The sequence below is a fragment of the Ursus maritimus genome, unplaced genomic scaffold (genome assembly GCF_017311325.1).
Source record: "Ursus maritimus isolate PB19 unplaced genomic scaffold, ASM1731132v1 scaffold_37, whole genome shotgun sequence".
NCBI lineage: Eukaryota > Metazoa > Chordata > Mammalia > Carnivora > Ursidae > Ursus > Ursus maritimus.
This window is the reverse complement of record NW_024426341.1, coordinates 146,244-173,712: the sequence shown is the minus strand read 5'-3', so window position 1 is coordinate 173,712 and position 27,469 is coordinate 146,244. Positions and strand designations below refer to the sequence as shown.

At 38.9% G+C, this 27,469-nt stretch overlaps 2 protein-coding genes and 1 pseudogene across 2 annotated transcripts; 1 reads left to right on the top strand and 2 right to left on the bottom strand.

The window, feature by feature from the left end:
- Nucleotides 1-3,498: 3,498 nt before the first annotated feature.
- LOC103681610 (olfactory receptor-like protein OLF4) lies at nt 3,499-4,509 on the bottom strand. Its single transcript, XM_008711183.2, has one exon. The coding sequence runs from the start codon at nt 4,507-4,509 to the stop codon at nt 3,499-3,501; it is 1,011 nt and encodes a 336-aa protein (XP_008709405.2).
- A 9,249-nt stretch (nt 4,510-13,758) lies between these two features.
- LOC103681611 lies at nt 13,759-14,520 on the top strand (annotated as a pseudogene).
- Nucleotides 14,521-22,145: 7,625 nt separating this feature from the next.
- On the bottom strand, nt 22,146-23,093 carry LOC103681612 (olfactory receptor-like protein OLF4). The gene has a single exon (XM_008711185.1). The coding sequence runs from the start codon at nt 23,091-23,093 to the stop codon at nt 22,146-22,148; it is 948 nt and encodes a 315-aa protein (XP_008709407.1).
- Nucleotides 23,094-27,469: the final 4,376 nt, after the last annotated feature.

The following is a 27,469-nucleotide window of genomic DNA, read 5'->3' as shown; positions in this document are numbered from 1 at the left end:
GCATCCCTCTTGAGTATTGCCCTCTAAGCCTTGCTGCCTCAGGGTAGGGATGATGTCAGATGGAAGAGATGCATAAGACAAGGTATGAGGAAAGGAAATGGAGCTTCCATGCCTTCTTCAAGTATGCCACTGTAACAGTCCCCATGTGTTCACCAGTCTGGAAGCTCTCTGAATTATTTGTTTGTGTTTCATGAAAGCTTCATGATATAGACATGGTTGATTAAATCATTGGCCATTGGTGATCAGACTCCATCTCCAGCCTCTCTCCCATTCCAGGAGGTCAAGGGGTGGGAACTAAGGTTCCAGTCTTCTAACCACATGGTGAAGGAAGTGAGGACATGTGGAGCAGAGCCCAGTTGTCCAAGCCAAGGCCACCCTGGATCAGCCACAACTAGCTAGCCAGCCCCCAATTATATTAGAATGCCCTGGAGAGATCAGCAGAGCTCCCCTAGCTGACATACAGCAGACTCAAGACTCTTGAGGAAATGAACAGAGATTAGAACAACTCATCACCATACAATTCCATTTGATACTAAAGACATTATAGCAACACATTTGCTTCCAAGATGGCTTGTTATGCAGCAACATTCATAATCGTGTGTTTTTCAAGCTTTTTTTGAATAACTTGAAATGTGACCCTAGGGGCATCTGAGTGGTGGGTTCAGTTGAGCTTCCAACTCTTGGTTTCAGCTTAGGTCATGATCTCCAGCTCCTGGAATGAAGCCCGACTTTGGGTTCCATGCTCAGCTAGGAGTCTGCTGGAGGTTCTCTCTCCCTCTCCTTCTGCCCTGTCCCCATTTCTTGCTCTCTCTCTTTCTCTCTCAAATAAATAAATAAATCTTAAAGAAAAAGAGTGACTCTAATGATCCTTTTCAGGTACCAAGAAGAGTTTGGAAGGACATTCATTTTTGTGGAGAATTAACTGTGACCCAGAATCATGTAACCAGGCAGGAATTCACACTCTCTGTGTTCTGCCTGATTTTAGTCCAAAGAGACTCATTTTTGGCATTGACCTCCAGGACTGGAAGAGTATAAATTTGTTTCTATTAAGCCTCATATGGTAAATGGTGATAGCACCAATAAGAATGTGACAGAGACATTTCTAGTAAAATTTTCTTTGAAGAAACTGAATTTAAGCCTCTCAAATAATTCACTTAGCTTCCTTAGGTAAGAACATTTTGTGTTGAAAACCTTTCTTAAGTAGTAGAAAAATCTAGTCAGTTTGGAGATATTCAGCCTTAGGAGCTGGTACAAAGAAGTTCTCCTTGTATAAATGTCAATGTGGTTCTGTCTTTGAGGCCTCTGGGCACTTACATAGGAAAAGAGATCTATTATGAAAATTAAGGCCACCTGTTCTCTCATTGTTTTCCCTAAATTTCTACATTTCCAGCATTCCACATGAAAGCACGTGCTCATTCTTTTCATTTCTTTACCCTTCACATTTCTCTAAAGCTTTCTTTCAACACAATAGGTAAATTACTATGAGTTATAAGGAGGGTTATGAGCCTTGTCCTTGTATATCCATGCATGTGAGTGTCTTTTCTTGAAATAAATATGTACATGAATAGGTATCCATTTACATACATACACCCTTAGTCTTGAATATTCTTTGGACCCACCAAGTATTTTCACACATTTAATCTTGCCTCACAACATCCCTTGAAGTTATGTTTATGATTCCACATTGTGTTCAGAAGATAATGAAGGCTGGAGGGATTACACACTAACAATTGCATAATGAAGTAGCGAGAGCTTATTGTGTACCTTCATGAGCTCCATGGAAATGGAATCAGGCAGTACGTACCCATGAGTTTTCAATGAATCTTTCAATTCCCAAAGTTGTATACTTTAAATATGTACAGTTTATCACATGCAATAATGCTCCAGTAAATTCATTAGAATATAAAAATTCTAATGGGGCATGACTCAGGGTCAGACCTGGAGCACAGGTAGGTGAGTCACACCTATTGGGATGGGAGAGCTCCCTTCCAACTGTGAAAAAGCAAAGATTCACATGTGAATATTATAATAGTGGAATCAAATGAAGACAATTCACATTTGATAAACTTATTTATTTGGTAACTAGATTGCCTGCATATATGAAAGGAATAAAATGACATAAACTGTTTCAAGACGGAAGAGCACTACAGACACACACCTCATGGATCAGCCTTAGAAACACAAGGTAGAGAGTCACAACTGACTTCAGACTCATGAGGAGCCCTGCAGAGATCAGAACAACTGCCTACCCTATAATCCCTTTCAATAATAAAGACATTATACTAGCCATTTTTTAAGATTATATTTATTTACTTGAGAGAAAGAGAGCAAGCTAGAGAGAGAGCGAGCGCACGAGTGTGGAGGGGACAGAAGGAGAGGGAGAAACAGACTCCCCGCTGAGCACAGAGCCTGATGTAGGGCTCTATCCCAGGGCCCTGGAATCATGACCTGAGCTGAAGGCAGATACTTAACCAACTGAGCCACCCAGGTGCCCCTATGCTAAGCCATGTTATTTTAGGATGCTTTGTGTCCAGCAATAGTTAACTGAAATGATAATCAAATCAGGCAGACCACATGACATTTATAACAATCTGATTTCTTTTGTCCTAGGCATTTGCCCTGACACTTGAAATTAGCTTTCATGATTACTCTATTCTTCAAGTGTATCTCATGTAACTATTAAAAAAATGACTCCATTGAGGCTCCCTTAAGGTAACATGGAAAGTTGGAAGGACATGCATTTGTGCACAAAACTTACGACTCTGATTCACATCCTGGACAGGAATCCAAGCTTGCTGGTGAATACCAATAAATGTATGCTTTAATAGTTTGCTTTACCATCCTTAAAGACAAGTTTGATTCTAAGGCCATATTATGTCACTCTATTTTATCCATATTTGTCATTCTGTGTAGATTCCAGTTGGAGTTGTGCATATTATTATCATATTTTTTTGCAAGTGACTACGGTTGGCATGGTGGAGACAAGATGTGTGAGAGGACAGGATCTTAATGTGTAGACAAATCCCATGATCAGCTATAACCACCAGTATGTCAAAGTCTGCATTCTCAGGAAGAGCAGTGAAGGTAGTGAGATACAAAGGAATGATGTTCACATAAGTGAAGCACATGGTCTCAGATTTTTCTCTGTTATAAATTTATATAAATAGCTGTGGTGGCCAAGAGTAGATTTTCCATAGGAGTAGTGTTCAGTCAAACAAAAGAAAAAAAAAGTCACTACAATATATTTTATTTGAGAAGAAATTATTCTTAACAGATTTATACAGTTCTTTGAATAAGTGAGAATGTCCAAATAGTTCACATCCAAGAGTAGAAATGACATTGAAAGAGTAGGAAAATGACAAAGGGAAAATCTCTTGGGTATCAGAGTTATCACAAAGCTTTAAAATAAGTGAGTTACATAAGTTATGCAGAAAGGTTAAAAAAATAGAAATTACAGGGAAAAAAATTGAGGTGGTATGTTCCACTTCCACAATCTGATCAAAGTATCTCAACATTTGGCTCAGGCATTGGACTCTGCAACTGTGGGCAGCTCTTCAGCTCCAGGACGATTGTCCTTTTTAGAGCTGCCATCCCAGAGAATCTCAACAGAGCCTCCTTTATGTCTCTGTTCCTCAAGCTGTAGATGAAGGGGTTCAGCATGGGGGTGACCACCGTGTACATCACCGAGGCCACTGCACTTGTGTGGGAGCTCTGGGGAGCAGCAGAGGTAAAGTACACTCCTAAGCATGTAAAATAAAAAAAGGAGACAATGGAGAGGTGAGATGCACAGGTGGAAAATGCTTTATACTTGCCCTGAGCTGATGATATTTTACATATGGAGGAAACTATCTTAGAGTAAGAGTAAAGGATCCCAAAGAAGGAACCAACAGCCAGCAACATAGCTGCAAAATATATCACCATGTTATTGAGAAATGTGTCAGAACATGCAAGTTTTATCATCTGATTGAGTTCACAGAAAAAGTGGGGGATTTCCACCTCTGTACAGAAGGACAGCCGCAAAACCATGGAAGTGTGTAACAAGGAATGCAAGACACTCAGGATCCAGCATACCAGAGCCAGCAGTCCACAGAGCCAAGGGTTCATGATGACCATGTAGTGCAGGGGGTGACAGATGGCCACAAAGCGGTCATAGGCCATCACAGTCAGAAGAAAGATGTCTAGCCCTGTAAACAGCATGAAAAAATACATCTGGGTGATGCAGCCTGCAAAGGTTATGACTTTGCTCTGAGTCTGGATGTTCCACAGCATCTTGGGGATGGTGGTGGAGGTGAAACAGATGTCTACAAAGGACAGGTTGGCCAGGAAGAAGTACATGGGGGTGTGGAGGTGGGAGTCAGAGCTGACGGCCAGGATGATGAGCAGGTTTCCAAACACAGTGATCAGGTACATGGAGAGGAAAAGCCCAAATAGGAGGGGCTGCAGTTCTGGTTTCTCTGAAAATCCCAGAAGCTGGAACTCTGAAATTCCTGTATAGTTTCCTGGGTCCATATGTTGGAGTTGGCTACCAGCACAGGGAAAAAATAGCACAACTAATTTTCACACAAACTGTCATTGCTCACATTGTGGAAACACAACAATTTCTATTTTCCAATCAAGAAAACATTTGCCATATTTTGTGAATGGATTCAGGCTCATTCCTCTCTGATTAGGAATTTTCATCACCACATCAGATGTTCCCCAGAAGGTCAGGTACTTTAAAGTTCAAGTAAGAAAATATTTCATGCATTTGGGGAATATGTAGAGCATTCACCATGTTTTGGAAACTCTAGTAATAAAGTAGAGTGCTGAAAGGAAAAATCCCCATAATTCAATGATAGTAATAGGGTAGATACATACATAAAGATTAAATGATCATGAGATGGGGACAGATTATATGAACAGAATGGAAGCAGTTTAAGGGAGAGAATGTGTCAGGTGTTATGTTGGATGTTCAGTCAAGGTTGGCTAAGAAGGTGACATTTGAAATGGGACCTCATGGAAGAGAGGATGGAATAAGGGAGGTCTTCCTGGTAGAGGGACTGGCTGGTGCAAAGGCCCTGAGGAAGTGCTTCTGTCAGAAAATCAAGGCTCAGGAGGAAGCCGGTGTGTTGAGGGGAATGGACAAGCGGGAGAGTGATGAGAGGTGGTGGCAGTGAATTTTGTAGAATCATGTGACCTCATAGTTGCTTAAAGTTGCTTAAAGTTCAAGACACAGGGAATTCCTTGTCCACACTACGTACGTCTTGCACTTTATGATGGTTGCGATAGGGTCCTGTCTATTGAACATCCCTCCTTAATATCATCTGTTGATTGAGTTTGGCCTGTGTATTATAAGGGTCACCTTGAAATAGAGGAGCCTGGGTTTCCCTGCTCTGAGGACTGTTCTCAGTCATCAAGATGCCCACACACATGTACACACACACACACACACACACACACACACACACACACTCGCACACACAGAGTCACATACACATGACACAGCACACCGTGTCCTCCTGGTGTGTGTTACTTCTGTGTCCTCACCTCTCCCTCAATAGCTCCAACACAGTGTTTATGATGTGAACGCATACACATCATATTTCCTTTTCCATAAAGAATGTAGAAATAGTACCCAGAAATTCCTATTCATATCTTCCCAGGGAGAAATCATCTTGGGGTTCCAATTTGGAATGACCACTTTCTGACCTGTGTGTAAAGAAACATAAAAAAAATTGTGTTCTTTTCTGGTTCCATACACATTTTAGATTATTTGTTCCATCTTTGTGAAAAATGACTGAGGTATTTTTTTAAGGATTACTTTGAATGTGTAGACTGCTTTGGGTAGCATAGACATTTTAAATAATATTTGTTCTTCCAATCCATGAGCATGGAACATTTTTCCATCTCTTTGTGCCTTCCTCAATTTCTTTCCTATGTGTTCTACACATTTCAGAGTACAGATCTTCTACCTCTTTGGTTAGGATTCTTCCCAGATATCTTATGGATTTTGGCACAATTGTAAACAGCTAAGAGACACATTAAACCTGGTTACATCATTCATCATCAAGGAAATACAAATCAAAACCACCTCACACTGGTCTGAATGGCTAAAATTAACAACTCAGGAAACAACAGATGTTAGGCCAGATGCAGAGAGAGGGGAACCCTCTCACACTGTTGGTGGGAATGCAAACTGGTGCAGACACTCTGGAAAACAGTATGGAGGTTCCTGAAAAAATTAAAAATAGAGCTACTGTACCATGCAGCAATTGCACTGCATGGTATTTATCCAAATGATACAAACTTAGTGATTCGAAGGGGCACATGCACCTCAGTGTTTATAGCAGCAATGTCCACAATAGGCAACATATGGAAAGAGCCCAGATGTCCATCCACAGATGAGTGGGTAAAGAAGATTTGGTATATATACACAGTGCAATATTACTTGGCCATTAAAGGATCAAATATTGCCACTTGCAAGGATGTGGAGGGAGCTATGTGTATTATGCTAAGCAAAATAAGCCAGAGAAAGACAAATATCATATGATTTCATTCATATGTGGAATTTAAGAAACAAAACTGATGAACATAGGGGAAAGGAAGGAAAAATAAAATAAGATGAAACAGAGAGGGAGGGAAACCATAAGAGACTTGGTTATAGGACAGAAACTGAGGGTTGCTGGAGGGCAGTGGGTGGTGGGATGGGGTAATTGGGTGATGGTCATTAAGGAGGGCACTTGATGGAATGAGCCCTGGGCGTTATATGCAACTGATGAATAACTAAATTCTACCTCTGAAACTAATAATACGCTATGTGTTAATTAAATTGAATTAAAATAAGAAATTACAGAAATAACAGCAGAAAAAATTCTGCTCAATAGACAAAGAGTTAGAGAAAGGTAGACAGAGGGAGGGAGAAATGAGATGGACATAAAGAGTAAAATGATCTAATAACCTCAGCTGTCCTGACAGACTGTGAGGAAGGAAAGCTTCCTTGATGCTAGTGGCATCCAGTCCTGGTTACATCCCATTGAACCCAGCAAAAATAATGAGAGCTAAATTAAATTTGTCCACAGCACAAAGTGGTGACATCTTTATGGTGTGAAGCACCTTACAGATTGAACATCACAAAAGAAAACTGAGTAAGGAGAATAAACCAAAATTTTACAAAATTTGGGCATTTTTATTACCAGAAAGTAGATAGCAGAAGACTTGTTTTTCCTGTGCCTATTCAAATATAAATTAGACTGCCAAGGACTCAGGAATAAAAGGATGTGAAAGACTCTTTTAATGTGGAGAGAAGCAGTATCTAAAGTTTCAGATTCACCTCACATAAAGAGATGTGGGACAGGTGTGCTTATGGAAGGTAAAGGTGGTTCACGGTCAAACATAACAAGAAGAATCCCTTTCAAGTGATGGCATTTCTATTTCAGGAATAGATCCAATAATAAAAGGCCAAAAGGAACAATAAGGTATACAAATCGTGAACACTAGTTGGAAGCTATGCATAAAGGGTGACTTGTGAGCAATAAGTATGCAGAGTTTGGAAAACAAGTATGAACAGTGAAGAATATTAACATGACAGATCAATTCTTCCAGGAAAATGAACAAACACACAAACAAAAAAGTAGAAAATAAGTGTAGGGAACACACTATGACTAAATCAGAGACTTTAACACCCAAAATATACACACTCCCACATTCTGCACAAATATATCTACACATAGTTAAAAAAGAAAAATGGCAAGTAACTAAATTGGTGAAATAAACAGCAATAATTTGCTTGAAAAACATAAACAGATTGTGTTTCCCTTATTATGATTACTTGCTAACATTGAACCTTGCATTTCTGAGTTCCATCTTCACTTCTATTTTTAGTATCATAGATACATAAGTGAATCAACCAATAAATTTCTTAATCAAGGCAGCAAACAGCCACAGCAAACACTCAGGTCTGGGCTGGGCCGGACTGGCCCTCAGGTGACCTCAGCTAAATGCTCTTGACTTTCGTTCTCTTGACCTTCCCCTGCGGTCCCTACTGGTCAGTAAAACACATCTTGATAGGGTCTCAGAGCGGAAGGTCTCTGCATGGACATCAAACTACCTGTCTGGTTGGTAGATGATGGAGGACGAAGCTCTGTCCCCAGACAAGAGAGCAGGAATGGGTCAGACTCCAGTGCCCCATCCAGACTCAGGACTGCACAAGAAATGACCAGGTCTTGTCCAGCCCGAGGTTGCCTGTGCTGTGGGACTGCAACAGAGGAGTATTTACAGCTGGTTCAGTCTGCTCATTAGGATAATTTCCCTCCTGTTCCTCCCACCTGTAGGCACATGATTTCCTTGCGGGACACTAGTGTGGACAGAAAGGAAAATTTTCCTGTTGAATTTCCGTTCCCTGGAGACTGGATGTTAAGCCAGGTGAAGTCAATTTTTCTTACTCTTTTTCGGTGATTTCTTCTCCTTTCAGAGATCTAAATTCTCAGGACCTTATCCCCATCTTGAGTGAACATTTTCTTCTGTTTAAGACTGAGGAATCAATCCTCACTAGGTACTGTGGGTCCTTCAAAACATTGACTTGGGGTGTATGATACCTGTGATATCTCTAGAAAGTTACTTTCCCTTTTTCAACAAAGATATTAAGTTTGTTCTTTTAATATAAAACCCTGGGCACTACACTTTTTGGCTTAATGACAATTTTGCCAAAACAATTAGGAATTTCACAGTTCTATCACAAGTCCAGAGCTATGAAAGTATCATTATAAAGTGTTTGTTAATTGTAAGATATATATTGGGGTATTTTATGCACTATAATCTGAGTTTAGCACCCTATAGAAGTTGCCTGATTTAATGTTTATAAAAGTCCATTCTGTGAGGAAACACTAGTGTGAACTCCATTCCCCATGGAAAAATGGGGCTTGAAGAATTTAGTGATCTTCTCCAAGTTATCATTGCAGAAAAGGATGGGTGCTGATTGCATTCTGTCAGGATGCTCCCAGGTTTCATCTCTGTGCCAGTGGTCCCAACCAGAGGTGGTTCTTGTCTCTTGAGTATATCTAGCAATGTCTGAGGGACACTGCTAAACACCTCCAAGGAGCAAAACAGCTTCCAACACAAATAATGAGCCTATCTCAATGGTCAAATTGAGAATGTGAGAAAATGTACTCCAGACCAGCACTTCTCCAACTTCACATTGCATAGGAATCTAGGATTCAGCTTAATTGCAGATTCTGCTTTAGCAGGTGCTGGTGGGCCCAGGAGTTCAGCATTTCTAACAAGCTCCTGAGTGATGTCGATGCTGTAGGTCGTGGTCTGTGGACCAGTCTTTGAGTAGCAAGACTGTCATCCTGTGATGGAGTAAGGTGCAGGTGGTTGTAGATCACACACACACACACACACACACACACACACACACACACGAAAGATCGTGATGCATAAAATTTTGAATAACAATGATAGTCATTCTAGGGTCTGTGATAAAATCTGTGTTTGTTTCTTTTATATATGGACCCTTGAGTGGCACCAAATATATTAGTTTTGGAAAAGACTTTCTAGTAGGCAGAATAAAAGCCTCTTTAAGTGGTCCACATTCTAATTCATGGAAACTTTGAATATGGTATTTTCTTATAGGAAGAGGGAGATTCAGGTAGCAAATGAATAAGGCTGCTAAGCAGCTGACCTTGAACTAAGATTGACCAAGATTATGCAGGTGGAAGTAATATAATCACCATGCTCCTCTGAATGTGGGAGAGGGAAGCAGAATAGTTGCATCAGAGATGTGAAGATGCCATGTTGATGGATTTGAACATGGAGAAATTGCAATGAGCCAAAGAATGCTTGTTGTCACTAGAAACAGCAATAGGAAAGAAAAGAGTCTCTCCTGGAGCATCCAGAAGGAACCAGGTGCTGCAGACATCTTGATTTTAGCCCACTGAGTCTTACTTCAGGCTTCTGACCTCAAAAACAGTTAAGAGCATAAATTTGTTTCTTATAAGCCTCTAATGTGGTAATTTGTTACAACAGAGATAGGAATATAATATAGACATTTATCCAATAAAATTGTTTTGGAGGAAAGTGAATTTTAGTCTCTCAATTAATTAATTTCTCTTCTCTTGGGTAAGGGCATTTTGTGTTGAAATCCAATATTAAGTGTAAAAAAAAATATTAAAGTCAATTTGGAGCTCTGCTCCATTGTTGAAATGGAATGCAAGAAGTGAATTCTCCATTTCCAAAATATAAATGTGAATTACTTTATTTATTTATTTGGATTGTATTGAATGTGTAGATTGCTTTGGGTAGCATATACATTTTAACACCAGTTTTTCTTTCAATCCATGACACAATCTAAGCTTACACCTAAAAGAGCTGGAAAAAGAACAGCAAATAAAGACTAAATCCAGGCTGAGAAGAGAAATAATAAAGTTTAGAGCAGAAATCAGTGATATAGAAATTAAAAAAATATGGTAGAACAGATCAATGAAACAAGGACCTGGTTATTTAGTTAGTTGTTGTTGTTGTTGTTGTTGTTGTTGTTGTTGTTGTTTTAAGAAATCTCTACACCTGATGTGGGGTTTGAACTCATAACCCTGAGATCAAGAGTTGCGAGCTAAGGCTGCCTGACTGGCTCAGTTGGTGGAAAGCATGACTCTTGATCTCAGGATTGTGGGTTTGAGCCCCCTGGTGGAAGTAGAGATTACTTACAAATAAAATTTTAAAAAAAGAAAAAAAGAAAGTTGCTTGCTCCACTGACTCCACAGCCATGTGCCCCATGACGTCAGATTTAAATAAAATTTTTTTTAAAAAAAATTAATTCTGACTTTGAGCCCTTTGTGCATTAAGATTTTAAAAAGCAATTCATTACTAAAATTAAGTTTGCCCATTCTACTTTAAATCTTCGTATCTAAATATCTATATTCTTTTAATTTGATTCTTTATCAGACATTCATTCTTTTGATTTCTATTCTCTCAAAATTTATTTATTTTTTTTATGTTCAGTTAGACAGCATATAGTACCTCATAAGTTTTTCTTGTACTGGTCAATTCATTAGTTTGGTATAGTACCCACAGCTCATCCCAACACGTGCCTTCCTTATTACCCATCACCCAGTCACCCCATCCCCCACCCTCCTCACTTGTGCAACCCTCAGTTTGTTTCGCAGAGTCCAGAGTCACTCATGGTTTCTCTCCCTCTGTGATTTCTTCCTATTCAGTTTTCCTTCCCTTTCCCTGTGTTCCTCTGCTCTATTCCTTATGTTCCACATATGAGTGAAACCATATGATATTTGTGTTTCTCTGCTTCACTTATTTCACTCAGCATAATCCCCTCCAGTTCCACCCATGTCAGTGCAAATGGTGGGTATTCATCCTTTCTGATGTTGTATATTGTATATTCTGATATTGTATATATGGACCACATCTTCTTTATCCTTCATTGTATATTGTATATTCTGTTGTATATCTGTATATCCTTGTTGTATATTGTATATTCTGATATTGTATATATGGACCACATCTTCTTTATCCTTCGTCTGCTGAAGGGCATCTGGGTTCCTCCCACAGTTTAGCTATTGTGGACATTGCTCATATAAATGTTGGGGTGCATGTGCCCCTTCTTTTACTACATCTGTATGTGGGCTAAATACCTAGTAATGTGATTGGTGGGTTGTAGGGTAGCTCTACTTTTAACTTCTTGAGGAAACTCCATATTGTTTTCCAGAGTGCTGTCCAGCTTGCTTTCCCACCAACAGTATAAGAGGGTTCCCCCTTTCTCCACCGCCTCTCCAACACTTGTTTCCTGTCTTATTAATTTTTGTCATTCTAACTGGTGTAAGATAATGTCTCATTGTGATTTTGATATGTATTTGCCTGGTGGTTAGTGATGCTGAACATTTTCTCCTGTCTGTTGGCCAATTGTATGTCTTCTGTGGAGAAGTGTCTCTTCATGTCTTCTGCCCATTTATTTACTGAATTATTTGTTTTTTGGGTGTTGAGGTTGAGAAGTTCTTTATAGATTTTTGGATATCAGTCCTTTATCCAAAATGTCGTTTGCAAATATCTTCTCCCATTCCATGGGTTGCCTCTTAGTTTTGTTGACTGTTTCCTTTGCTGTTCAAAGTCCCAAAAGTTCATGTTTGTTTTTGTTTCCCTTGCCTTTAGAGATATGTCTTGAAAGAAGTTGCTACGGCCTATGTTGATGAGGTTACTACCTATGTTCTCCTCTAGGATTTTGATGAATTCCTGCCTCACACTAAGGCCTTTTATCCATTTTCAATTTATCTTTGTGTTTGGTGTAAGAGAATGGTCCAGTTTCATTCTTCTGCATGTGGCTGTCCAATTTTTCCAGCACCATTTATTGAAGAGACTGTCTTTTTTCCATTGGATGTTTTTTTCTGTGTTGTTGAAAATTAGTTGACCATAGAGTTGAGGGTCCATATCTCAGATCTCTATTCTGTTCCATTGGTCTATGTGTCTGTTTTTGTGCCAATACCATATTGTCTTGATGACTGTGGCTTTGTAATATAGCTTGAAGTCAGACATTGTGATGCCCCCCCACCAAGCTTTGGTTTTCTTCTTCAACATTCCCTTGGCAATTTGGGGTCTATTCTGGTTCCATACAAATTTTAAGATTATTTGTTCCAGCTCTGTGAAAAATGTTGATGGTATTTTGATAGGGACTGCATTGAAAGTGTAAATTGCTCTGGGCAGCATAGGCATTTTAATGATGTTTATTCTTCCAATCCACGAGCATGTACTGTTTTTCCATTTTTTTTCTGTCTTCCTCAATTTTTTTCATAAGTGTTCTGTAGTTTCTAGAGTATAGATGCTTTACCTCTTTGGTTAGGTTTATTCCTAGGTATCTTATGGTTTTTGGAGCTGTTGTAAATGGAATTGACTCATTAATTTCTCTTTCTTCAGTTACATTTTTAGTGTATAGAAATAAAACTGATTTCTTTTTTTTAAAGATTTTATTTATTTATTTGACAGAGATAGAGACAGCCAGCGAGAGAGGGAACACAAGCAGGGGGAGCGGGAGAGGAAGAAGCAGGCTCATAGTGGAGGAGCCTGATGTGGGGCTCGATCCCAGAATGCCAGGATCAAACCCTGAGCCGAAGGTAGATGCTTAACCGCTGTGCCACCCAGGTGCCCCCAAAATACAACTGATTTCTGTGCATTGATTTTGTATCCTGCCACTTTGCTGAATTGCTGTATGAGTTCTAATAACTTAGGGGTGGAGTCTTATGTGTTTTACACATAAAGTATCATGTCATCTGTGAAAAGAGAGAGTTTAACTTCTTTTTTGACAATTTTAATGCCCTATATTTCTTTTTGTTGTCTGATTTCTAATTGCTAGGACTTCTAGGACTATGTTGAACAATAGTGGCAATAGTGGGCCTCCTCATTGTGTTCCTGACATTGAGGGAAAAGCTCTCATTTTTTCCCCATTGAGAATGATATTCACTGTGGGCTTTTCATAGATGGCATTTAGATATTGAGGTATGTTCCCTCTATCCCTGTACTTTGAAGAGTTTTGATCAGGAAAGGATGCTGTATTTTGTCAAATGCTTTTTCTGCATCAATTGAGAGGATAATATGATTTTTGTGTTTTCCTTTACTGATGTGGTCTATCACGTTTTTTGATTTGCAAATGTTGAAACACCCTTACATCCCAGGAATAAATCCCACCTGATCCTAATGCATTTCTATATAAATTTCCTTTCAACACAAAATATGGGATTGTTGAGTCAGTGTTGTACATACTTGTACTTCTTCCTTGCCAACATGTCCTTTGTAGACATCTGTATCACATCCACCAGTGTCCCCAAGATGCTGGTGAATATACTAACACAGAGAAAAGTCCTGAATTATGACAGCTGCATCATGCAGATATACTTTTTCTTACTTTTTGTAGGTTTGGACAACTTCTTCCTGATTGTGATGGCTTATGACTGCTTTGCGGCCATCTGTCACCCCCTGCACTACACGGTCATCATGAACCCCTGGCTTTGTGGACTGCTGGTTCTGGTGTCTAGATCATGAGTGTCCTGCATTCTTTGTTACAAACCTTAATGGTGTTGTGGCTGTCCTTCTGTACAGAGGTGGAAATCCCCCACAATTTTTTGTGAAATTAATCAGATGATCCAACTTGCCTGCTCTGATACTTTTCTTAATAACATGGTGATGTAATTTGCAGCTACTCAGTTAGGTGGTGCTCCCCTGGCTGGGGTCTTTTATTCTTACTCTGAGATAGTTTCCTCCATACAGAGAATCTCATCAGCTGAGGGAAAGTATAAAGCATTTTCCACCTGTGCATCTCACTTCTCAGTTGTCTCCTTATTTTATTGTACGATGCTTGGTGTGTACCTTAGTTCTGCTGCTACCCAGAGCTCCCACACAAGTGCAGTGGTCTCATTGATGTATGCAGTGGTCACACCCATGCTGAACCCCTTCATCTACAGCCTGAGGAACAAGCACATAAAGCGGGTTGTAATTTTTTTTCCAGTGGGAAGCCATGAAAAGGCCATTTTTCAACATTACCTGTGATTTCATGCTTAATGCCTAATAGCCAGAAATTGTGATTCTTAGATTGGATCATGAAATAACTTAATCCCTCTATTTATATCCTGGAGTTTCAATTTTCTTAAATTCAACTGCTATTGCTTTTCAATAAGCCTCTTTGTTGAACTTTCTGTGCCTTCTGATAGCCAACAATTTTTCCTTTATGTTTTTATTTAAAGATTTTATTTTATTATTTTATTTTATTTTATTTTATTTATTTTATTTATTTTATTTTATTTTTTATTTTATTTTATGTCAGAGAGAGAGAGCACAGCAGGAGGAGCAGCAGGCAGAGCATGCAGAATGAGAAACAGGCTCCCCACTGAGCAGGGAGCCTGATGTGGGGCTCAATCCCAGGACCAAAGGTAGATGGTAAACCAACTGAGTCACCCAGGTGTCCCTCCTTCTGTTTTTTTAATTTCCAAAGTTAGTCCCAATCTTGAATCAGAAACAACTTTGAGATTCCCATTTGCCTCATTTGGTGATGAATGGTATAGAATGATTATAATATAGTTATTACTGATTATACTATATTACATACGGTAATCACTTTATTAAATAAACTACATTTGGCCACTGAGGCCAAAATTTATAATTTTATTGTATAAGAAATTAGATCACAGGTTTTCATTCTGTGTCTGCCATTCGTTTCTGTGCTACTACTTTAAATGCTCTTTCTGGTGATATAGACTTAACCTACTAGTTTGTTCTGTAACTAGTCTTGGGGTTTTATGATCCTCATTATGATCCTGTTCTCATAGCAGCTCCGCATCCACAGTATCACTGGCACAGAAAAATAAGGAGAAATTACTTATGAAAAACACCCTCAAAGCATAATCTACAGAAAGACAAATTTGCATAAACCAAATGACTTAATATGGGCTCCGTATCAGAGAAGAACCAAATATAATGAAGTAAAATTTCCAATCATACAATATTTTATTGTGGAACATGTGTTTTTGATGATGAACATCTACTCACTAAAGTGTGGGGTGTGTGGTGTCCATGTGTAAAGGGTTTTATTTATTCAAGTGAAGAATTTAGTGACAGATATTGAGTTATTTAATTGGATGATCTGGCTGTTTCTATTTGAAAATTTCCAGGGCTGCCTTCAAATATTACTCCTTCTGTTGCCCTAAACTTAATATCTACCTCTTTAAAAAAGTTGTCATAAACTTTATAATGTGAGTAAACAATAAGTGTATCCACTCTGTCATTAACTCTTTGCCTTTTTTATGCTCTAAGCTCTCTTCAATCCTATGATCAAAGGAAGATACAGGCAAGAGCTTGAATTCCTGTCCAGTAATGTTCTGGGAATGGAAAGTTGGGACTGAGGGGTCCATAAGTTTTCCTGCAGAAACATAGAGGTCTTTCCAAACTCTACCATTTACCTGGATGGGAATCTCAGTGGTAGTCACTTTTTAGTACAGTTATCTAAAATAAATGTGAATCACCAGGACATTATGCATACTCCTTTCAAATCAGAAAAACTGTCAAAAACAAGAAACGGTAGATTATTCTTAAAATTCTCAGTTCTGTTTATATTAATTATTGTATCAGTCAGCTATTGCTGCATAACAAACCATGCCAAAAGGAAACAATATAAGATAATTTTTTTTCATTTTCTTTTTTTTTTTTATCACATGAGGGTCTACATTGGGGAAGTCTTCTGGTCTCTGCTGGTCTCCTCATGAGGTTGCCATCAACTGTTGGTCAGCTGGTAGTGCTCCACTAATTCTGGCTGTGTTATCACATTTGGGTTTTTTAAAAAGATTTTATTTATTTATTTGAGAGGGNAAGAGACAAAGAGAGCAAGAACTGAGGAGGGAGGGGCAAAAGGAAAGGGAGAAGTAGACTTTTCCCAGTGAGCAGGGAGCTGTCTGCAGGGCTCAATCCCAGGACCCTGGCGTCATAATCTGAGCTGAAGGTAGACATTAAACCAGCTGAGCCAAGCAGCAAATCAACAAAGAAACAAGAGTTTTGAATGACACCCTGTACCAGCTGGACCTCATAGCTATATACAAAACATTCCACCCTAAAACAACAGAATACTCATTCATCTCGAACACACATGGAGCTTTCTCCAGAATAGACCACATACTGTGTCCCAAAGCAGGTCTCAACCGATACCAAAAGATTGAGATGATTCCCTGCATATTCTCAGACCACAATGCGTTGAAACTGGAACTCAATCACAAGAAAAATTTGGAAGAAATTCAAACACTTGAAAGCTAAGGACTATCCTACTTAAGAATGTTTGGGTCAACCAGGAAATCAAAGAACTTAAACAATTCATGGAAATCAATGTGAATGAAAACACATCTGTCCAAAACCTATGGGATACTGCAAATGAGGTCCTAAGGGGGAAATACATAGCCAACCAAGCCTCACTCAATTTAAGGAAAAATCCCGAATACACAAATTAACTTTACACCTTAAGGAACTGGAGAAAGAATAAATAAAACCTAAGTGAAGAAGAAGAAGAGAGATAATAAAGATTAGAGCAAAGATCAATGAAATAGAAACCAGAAATGCAGTAGAAGCTGGTTCCTTGAAAGAACTAATAAGATCGATAAGCCACTGGCCAGACTTATCTAAAAGAAAAGGGAAAGGACTGAAATTAATAAAATTATGAATGAAAGGGGAGAGATCATGACTAACACCAAAGAAAGATAAACAATTATTAGAAGTTATTACCGGCAACTGTATGCCAACAAATCAAGCAACTTGGAAGAAATGGATGCCTTCCTGGAAACTTATAAACTACCAAGACTGAAACAGGAAGAAACTGATGATCTGATTAGACCAATAATCAGTAATGAGATTGAAGCAGTGACCAAAAACCTCCCCAAAAACAAGAGTCAAGGGCCTGATGGATTTCCAGGGGAATTCTACCAAGCATTTAAGGAGAAATAGTACCTATTCTCCAGAAGCTGTTTCAAAAAATATCAACAGAAGGAAAACTTCCAAACTCATCCTATGAGGCCAGCATTACCTTGATCCCAAAACCAGGCAAATACCCCATCAAAAAGGAGAACTACAGACCCATATCCCTGATGAATATGGATGCCAAAATTCTCAGAAAGATCCTAGCCAATAGGTTCCAACAGTACATAAAAAGGATTATCCATCACGACTAGATGGGATTTATTCCTGGGATACAAAGGTGGTTCAACATTTGCAAATCAATCAATGTGATAGAACATGTTAATAAAAGAAAAGACAAGAACAATATGATCTTCTCAATTGATGCAGAAAAAGCATTTGACAAAATACAGCATCCTTTCCTGATTAAAACACTTCAGAGTGGAGGGATAGAGGGAACCCTCCTCAATTTCATAAAACCATCTATGAAAAGCCCACAGAGAATATCATTCTCAATGAGGAAAAGCTGAGGGCTTTTCTCTTGGATAGGGACCACAACAAGAATGCCTACTCTCACCACTATTGTTCAACATAGTACTGGAAGTCCTACCATCAGCAATCAGAAAACAAAAAGAAATAAAAGGTATTCAAATTGGCAAAGAAGAAGTAAAACTCTCTCTCTTCATAGATGACATGATACATTATGTGGAAAACCCAAAAGTCTAGACCCAAATTACTAGAACTCACACAGCAATTCAGTAATGTGGTAGGATAGACAACCATTGCCCAGAAATCAGTTGCCTTTCTATACACTAAAATCATAACTATAAAAAGAGAAATCAAGGAATGAATTCCATTTACAATAGCACTAAAATCCATAGGATACAGAGGAATAAACCAAACCAAAGAAGTAAAGTATCTATACTCTAGAAACTACAGAACACTTATGAAAGAAATTGAAGAAGACACAAAAAGATGGAAAAACATTCCATGATCATTGGAAGAATAAACAGCGTTAAAATGTTTATGCTGCCCAGAGCAATCTATACTTTCAACGCCGTCCCTATCAGAATACCAATGGTATTTTTCAAAGAATCAGAACAAACAATCCTAAATTTAATGGAACCTGAAAATACCCTGATTTTCTAAGGAAATTTTGAAAAAGAAAAACAAAGCTGGGGGCATCACAATGCCTGTCTTCAAGCTATATTACAAAGCTGTGATCCCTAAGACAGTACGGTACTGGCACAAAAATAGATACATAGATCAATGGAACAGAAGAGAGACCCCAGATATGGACCCTCATCTCGGTGGTCAATTAATTTTCAACAAAGCAGGAAAAAATATCCAATGGGGGAAAAAAACAATCTCTTCAGTAAATGGTGCTGGGAATATCGGACAGCTATACACAGAAGAATGAAACTCAACCATTTCTCTTACACCATATACAAAGATAAACTCAAAATGGATGAAAGACCTTGATGTGAGACAGGAATCCATCAAAATCCTAGAGGAGAACATAGGCAGTAACCTCATCGACATAGGCTACAGTAACTTCTTTCATGACATGTCTCCAAAGCCAAGGGAAAAAAATCAAGAATGAACTTTTGGGACTTCACCAATATAAAAATTTTTTTGTACAGCAAAGGAAACATTCAACAAAACTAAGTTTCATCCCATGGAATGGGAGAAAATATTTGCAAATGACATTTGGATAAAAGGCTGATTCCCAAGATCAATAAAGAGCTTCCCAAACTCAACACCCAAAAAACAAAGAATCAAGTAAAAAAAAAAAATGGGCAGTAGACATGAACAGACACTTCTACAAAGAAGACATACAAATTCCTAACAGACACAGGAAAATATATTCAACATCATTAGCCGTCAGGGAAATCCAAATCAAAACCACATTGAGATACCACCTTATATCAGTTAGAATGACAAAAATTAACAAGGCAGAAAACAACAAGTGTTGAAGAGGATGTGGAGAAAGGGGAACCCTCTTACCCATTGCTGGAAATTCAAGTCAGTACAGCCACTTTGGAACACAGTATGGAGGTTCCTCAAAAAGTTAAAAATAGAGCTAGCCTATGACCCAGCAATTGCACTACTGGGAATTTACCCCAAAGATACAGATGTAGTGAAAAGTAGGGGCACATGCTCCCCAATGTTCATAGCAGCAATGTCCACAATAGCCAAAGTGTGGAAGGAGCTGAGGTGCCCTTCAACAGATGAATGGATAAAGAATATGTTGTTCATGTATACAATGGAATATTACTCAGCCATTAGAAAGGATGAATACACACCATTTGTTTCGATATGGATGGAACTGGAGGGGATTATGCTAAGGGAAATAATTCAAACAGAGAAAGACAACTATTATATGGTTTCACTCATGTATGGAACATAAGGAATAGTATGGCAGACTTTAGGAGAAGGAAGGGAAAACTGAAGGGGGGGGAATCAGAGGTGGAGACGAACCATGAGAGACTATGGACTCCAGGAAACAAACTGAGGGTTTCAGAGGGAAGCAGGAGGTATGGGTTAGCCCAGTGATGGGTATTAAGGAGGGGACATACTGCAATGAGCACTGGGTATTATACGCAAACAATGAATCATGGAACACTACATCAAAAACTAATGAAGTATTGTATGGTGCCTAACATAACAAAATAAAAAAATGGAACATGCAGTATGTAATCATGAGTTTTCAATGACTATTTTAATTCCTAAAGCCGTGCACTTTAAATATGTACAGATTATTGGATGTAATAGTGTTCCATAAATTAATTAGAATTTTAAAATTCCGGTAGTGCATGACTCAGAATCAGAAATGAGCCTAGTTAGCTGAGTCACACCTAACAGGGTGGGAGAGCTCTCTTCCAACTGTGGAAAAGCAAAGGTTCACATGTGGATATTTAAAAAGTGAAATTAAATGAAGACAATTCACATTTGACAAACTCACTTATTTTGTAACTAGATTACGTATATTAAAGGCATGGAATGACATAAATTGGCTCAAGACAGAAAAACACTACAGCCACACACCTCATGGTTGAGCTTTAGGAACACAAAGAGTTTCCCACCTGACTTCAGACTCATGTGGAGCCCTCCAGAGATCATAACCACTCCCTACCCTACAATCCCTTCCATAATAAGGACATTATGCTAAGCCACTTTTTCAGATTTTATTTATTTACTTGAGAGAGAGAGAGTAAGCTAGGGAGAGAGTATGAATGTTGGGGGGTGGACAGAAGGAGAGGGAGAAGCAGACTCCCCACTGGGCAGGGCGCTTGATGGGGGGTTCTATCCAAGGACCCTGAAATCATGACCTGAGCTGAAGACAGATGCTTAACCAATTGAGTCACCCAGGTGCCCGTATAGTAAACCATTTTATTTTAAGATGTTTTATACCCAGCAATAGCTAATTGATAGAATAATCAAATTAGGCAGAACTGACAGCATTTGTAATAATCTGATTCTTTTTATTCTACATAATGTTTTGATAATTGAAGTTAGCCTTCATGACTACACTGTTCTTGGGGTTTATTTCATGTAACTATATTAAAAGTTGACTCCTTAGGGGCCCCTTTGAGGTAAAATGGAAAAGTAGGAAGGACATATATGTGTGCCCGCAACTTGTGACTCTGAACCACATCCTGGACAGGAATCCAAGCTCGCTGGTGAGTCATCCTGTGGTTATGCGAATCATATATACTGAATGTTATTGATATGTTTAATTCTCTGCCCCTTTAGTAGTTATGGCAAAATTTCAAAGGGTGGGAGATATTTCATTTAGAGAACAGAAAGGAATCATATTCATAGGAAGCACTGGAAATATTCAATCAGAACCAGAAAATAACTTAATAAAACCCCAAACATGCCACCAGTCTTTCATCTTAGTGATTACACCTTACGAGTGGACCCTGATATTCCATAATTTAATGACTAGATGAAATGCCTGAGAAAGAAATATTTTGCATAGCAATAAATATATAATTTAATATTTTGCCTCATCATCCTTAAAGCCAGGTTTGACTCTAAGGACATATTATGTCAATCTATTTTTTCCATATTTGTCATTCTGTGCAGACTCCACTTGGAGACATGTATTTTATGATCATATATTTTTGCCAGTGACTATGGTAGTCATGGTGGACACAAGCTGTGTAACAGGATAGGATCCTAATGTGTAGAAAAATCCCCAGGATCAGGTATAACTTTCAGTACATCAAAGTCTGCATTCCCAGGAAGAGCAGTGAAAGTAGTGATGTATAAAGGAATGCTGTTCACAGAGGTGAAGCACATGGTCTCAGATTTTTCTCTGTTATAAACTTACATAAATAGCTGTGGTGGCCAAGAGTAGAGTTCCCATAGGAGCAGTGTTAAGTCAAACAAAAGAAAAAAATAGTCACTATGGTATACTTTATCTGAGAAGAAATTATTCTCAACAGCTTCATTTAGTCATTTTAAAAAGTGAGAATGTCCAAATAGTTCACACCCAAAGTTAGGAATGACATTAAGACCTAGGAAAATGACAAAGGGAAAAATCTCTTGGATATCAGAGATATCACAAAGCTTAATAAAATGAGTTACATATATTGTACAAGACATTGAAATTGAAAACATAGAAATTCTAGGAAATAAATTAAAGAAGCAAAATCTATTGCACAATATACATAAAAAAATCACAACTTCTGACTCTAAGGCATTGGGTCCTGAGATCATGGGCACTTCTTTAGGCCTCAGACAATTGGCCCTTTTAGAACTGTCATCCCAGAGAATCTCATAAGAGCCCTCTTTATGTCTTTGTTCCTCAGGCTGTAGATGAAGGGGTTCAGCATGAGTGAGACCACCATGTACATCACTGAGGCTACTGCACTTGCGTGGGAGCTCTGGGGAGCAGAAGAGCTAAGGTACACTCCCAGGCTCGTAAAATAAAATAAGGAGACAACGGAGAAGTGAGATGCACAGGTGTAAAATGCTTTATACTTGCCTTGAGCTGATGAGATCCCAAGGATGGAGGAAACTATCTTAGCGTAAGAGTAAAGGACCCCAGCCAGGGGAGCACCCCCCAGCAGCATAGCTGCAAAATACATCACAATGTTATTAAGAAAGTTATCAGAACAGGCAAGTTGGATCATCTGATTGAGTTCACAGAAAAAGTGGGGGATTTCTACCTTTGTACAGAAGGACAGCCATGACACCATTAAGCTTTCTAACAAGGAATGCAGGACACTTATGATCCAGGACACCAGAACCAGCAGTCCACAGAGCTGGGGGTTCATGATGACCATGTAGTGCGGGGGCTGACAGATGGCGACAAAGCGGTCATAAGCCATCACAGTCAGGAGTAATACATCTAATCCTGAAAAGAGTATGAAAAAATACATCCGTGTGATGCAGCCCGCAAAGGTTATGACTTGGTTCTGAGTCTGGATGTTCAGCAGCATCTTGGGGATGGTGGTGGAGGTGAAACAGATGTCTACAAAGGACAGGTTGACCAGGAAGAAGTACATGAGGGTGTGGAGGTGGGAGTCAGAGCTGACGGCCAGGATGAGGAACAGGTTGCCAAGCACAGTGATCAGGTACATGAAGAGGAAAAGCCCAAATAGGAGAGGCTGCAGTTCTGGTTCCTCTGAAAATCCGAGAAGAAGAAACTTTGAGATTGCTGTATTGTTTCCTTGGTCCATTAGTGGAGGTGACTACCAGCACAGGGGAAATAATATGATTAATTTTCACATAAATGGACATTGTTCACATTGTGGAAATGTTAGAATTAACATTTTCCAGTCAAGAAACTAATTTCAATACTTTGTGAGTGGATGTGCACCCTTTCAGAGGATTCCCAGTTCCTCTCTGATTAGGGATTTCCATCACAGTATCTAATGTTCCCCAACAGGTGTGTGCTAGTTGGCCCTCAGTATACACATGTGGGTCACACGCCAACGGCTAAGATCATCAATATTATATGTGTATACTATCTATTATGGTAGGTGGACTTCAAATTCTTTTTCCCGAGTTACTGAGTTTGTTGCGCAAGTGTCGATAGATATCTCTTTACAACTTGAAATAATATTTGTAAGGATATTATAGTTTTAATAAGAAATTATTTCATGGATTTGAGGAAATCTAGAGTGTCGTCCATGTTTCCAGAAATTTCTAGTCATAAAGTAGAGGGTGTTTTCAATAATGGTGATAGGATAGAAGCAGATATAAAAATTGAATAATCGTGAGATGGGATCAGATGTTATGAAAAAAAAACAAAAGCTGTTTAAAGGAGAGAGTGGATGAGTTGTTATGTTGGGTGTTCTGTCAAGACTGGCTAAGAAGGTGACATTTGAACAGAGATCTCATGGAAGAGAGAGTGGAAGATAGGAGGTCTTCCTGGCAGAGGGAATGGTCAGTGCAAAGGCCTTGAGGAAGTGCTTCTGTCAGAAAATCAAGGCTCAGAAGGAAGCCAGTGTCTTGAGGGGAATGGACAAGAGAGAGTGATGAGAGGTGGTGTCAGTGAATTTCCTAGAACCGTGTGGCCTCACAGCTGCTTAAATTTCAAGACACAGCGACTTCCTCTTCCATACTATGTACCTCTTGCACTTTATGATCTGGTTGGAATAGCATTCTGTCCATTGTACATCCCTCCTTAATATCACCTGTTGATTGAGTTTGGCCTGTGTATTATAAGGGTCACCTTGAAATAGAGGATCCTGTGTATCCCTGCTCTGAGGACTGCACTCACTCATCTAGGTACATACACTCATGTGCGCGCACACACACACACTGTCACATACAGACAACACAGTACACCATGTCCTCCTGGTGTGTGTTATTCTATGTCCTTCTCACCCCCCCACCCCAAAACTGTTTAGGATATGAATGCATACACATCATATCACCTTTCCCATAAGGAATGTAGAGATAGTACCCAGAAATTCCTATTCGTAGCCTCCCAGGGTCAAATGATCTGGGGGCTCCATTTTGGAATGGACACTTTTTTGACCTGTGTGTAAAGAAACATAAATAATTGTGTTCAATAGCCAGAGAGAGAGAGAGAGGAGGAGGAGGAGGAGGTGGAGGGAGGGAGGGAGAAATGAGATGGACATAAAGAGTAAAATGATCTAATAAGCTCAGTTGTTCTGAGAGACTGTAGGAAGGAAAGCTTCCTTGGTGCTGGTGGCATCCAGTCCTGGTTATATCCCATTTGTACCCTGCAAAAATAATAAAAGAGTGAAAATAAATTGCCCAAAAGGCAAAGGTAGTGACATCTTTCTGGTGTAAAACATCTTACAGAGTGAATATCACAAAAGAAAAATGAATAAAGAGAATAAACCAACACTTCACAAAATTAGGCATTTTTTTTTAAATCAGATAGCAGTAGACCTGTTTTTTCTGTGCCTAGCCAATATTTATTTGACCAGTTGGTTTTTATTTGGTCCAAAGTGGATCAGGTGAGCTCCTTTATCACTTTTCCTATGTGACATCTTTTTGTGATTATTTGTCATTCCAGCCTTTGTGTTTTAGTCAGTTTCTTGACAAGTCCCAGGAGCACATCTAAATCTAATGGTTCTGTTCTTTTCCAACATGCAAAGGCCTCCCCAGACTCTGTAAGATCCTACACACCCCATGGCAATCTACCCTCTTACTCGGAAATCTCTTCATCTGTCAGAACATAAAGAGAACTTATGATAAACACAGGTGTCTTTCAATACATATGAATTGAAAATGTGTAATGTGTAAGTGTGCATAGCACATTATAATTTTAAAAAACAAAGACTTTTGAAAGACAGAAAAACAGTGGAAATGCACTTAGGTTAAGCAGAATGGCTCAAAACAACTGTCTGAAACCAAATAAAAGGAAGTCCCAAAACCAAAGAGGTTTAAAAGAGTTATAATTAAATGAAATTGACAATGGTACGAATCTAAATTAGATTGCCATGGACTTAAATAATGAATCATGGAACACTACATTAGAAACTAAGCATATACTGTATGGTGACTAACATAAAATAATAAAAAATTTATTATTAAAAAAAAGATTGCCATGGACTTGGGAATAAAAGAATATGAAAAAACTCTTTTAATGTGGAGAGAACACAGTATCTAAAATTTTAGTATCATGTAACATAAAGAGATATGGGAAAAGATTGCTTTGCTTATGGAAGGTAAAAGTGACTCTCCGTCAAACGTAAAGAAGAATCCTGTTCAAGTGATGGCATTTCTATTTTAGAAAGATATATGCTTGGGGCGCCTGGGTGGCACAGCGGTTAAGCGTCTGCCTTCGGATAAGGGCGTGATCCCGGCGTTCTGGGATCGAGCCCCACATCAGGCTCCTCCGCTATGAGCCTGCTTCTTCCTCTCCCACTCCCCCTGCTTGTGTTCCCTCTCTCACTGGCTGTCTCTATCTCTGTCGAATAAATAAATAAAATCTTTAGAAAGATATATGCAAGTAATGAGTCATGGAACTTAACATCAAAAACTAGGGATGTACTGTATGGTGACTAACATAATATAATACAAATATTGTTATAAAAAGAAAGATATCCAATAATAAAAGGACAAAAGGAACAATAAGGAATACAGACTTGAATACTAGTTGGAACTATGTATAAAGGATGATTCATGAGCAATAAGTATGCAGAAGGACATTCACTTTCATTTTGAAAGCAGGTATTTACAAGTGAAGAATATTGAGGTGACAGATTAATTCTTTGAGCAAAAACAAAACAAAACAAAACAAAAAACCCTAGAAAAAGCAGTGGAGGCAATATATTATTATTAACTTACAGACTTTACCACACAAAATTTATACACTCTCACACATTCTACACAAATATGTCTACACAGACATAAAGAAGCAAATTGGCAAGTAGCTTAATTGGTGAAATAAACAGCAATGCTTTGCTGAAAGATCACAAAAACAAACAAACAAAAAAACAGGAATAAAACCACTCTGATCCCACTATGCAAACAGCAAGGACTCCCACAGATAATTTTCAACAGAGAAAGTGGGTGGCTAGCTAAGCCAGCCCATGTTCAGGCTCACAGGTAATGAGGTTAATTGTAAAGGAAGCTCGTTAGCTGACTATTTTTCACATAATACACATAAAACATTTCATTTGAATATTTGAAAGAGGAGGTACTGTGATATGTATGCTTCATAAACTGCTCTTACATAGATGTACTTACAAGAATTCTTTCCTCTGGATTTTCTGCTCAGTATGGAAATGGAGTCTAATATGTCCCATCTTAAATATGAAGAGACATGTCCTCACTTCACTGTATCCCTCAAAAGCTAATACTTGACTTTTCTACTCTGGTTAATTGCAAAGATCCCTGGTCTCAGGTTCCACTTTTAGGCTTCCTGTGTCCCCTTTACTAGGGTTTCCATTATTATGATTTAGTTATTAACGCTGAACCTTGCATTTCTGAATACAATATCCACTTCTATTTTTAGCGTCATAAATACATAAGTGAATAAATCAATACATTTCTTAATCAAGCCAGCAAACAGCCACAGCAAACCCTCAGCTCTGGATTGGGCTGGACTGGCCCTCAGGTGACTTCAGGTAAACACTCTTGACTTTCATTCTCTTGACCTTCTCCTGCAGTCCCTACTGGGCAGTAAAACTCATCTTGATAGGGTCTCTGAGAGGAAGGTCCTTACATGGAAATCAAAATACACTACATCAAAAATGAATGATGTACTGTATGGTGACTAACATAACATAATAAAAAATTAAAAAAAAAATACCTGTCTGGTTGGTAGATGATGAAGGACGGAGCTCTGTCCCCAGACAAGAGAACAGGAATGGGTCAGACTCCAGTGCCCCATCCAGACTCAGGACTGCACAAGAGACGACCAGGTCTTGTCCAGCCCGAGGTTACCTGTGCTGTGGGACTGCAACAGAGGAGTATTTACAGCTGGTTCGGTCTGCTCATTAGGCACATTTCCCTCTGTTCCTCCCACCTGTAGGCACATGATTTCCTTGCAGGACACTAGTGTGGACAGAACGGAGAGTTTTCCTGTTGAATTTCTGTACCCAGGAGACTGGATGTTAAGCCAAATGAA

What these genes read in the sequence shown, in the direction of transcription:
- LOC103681610 (XM_008711183.2), bottom strand. Translation starts at nt 4,509, where the DNA reads ATGGACCCAGGAAACTATACAGGAATTTCAGAGTTCCAGCTTCTGGGA.
- LOC103681612 (XM_008711185.1), bottom strand. Translation starts at nt 23,093, where the DNA reads ATGGACCAAGGAAACAATACAGCAATCTCAAAGTTTCTTCTTCTCGGA.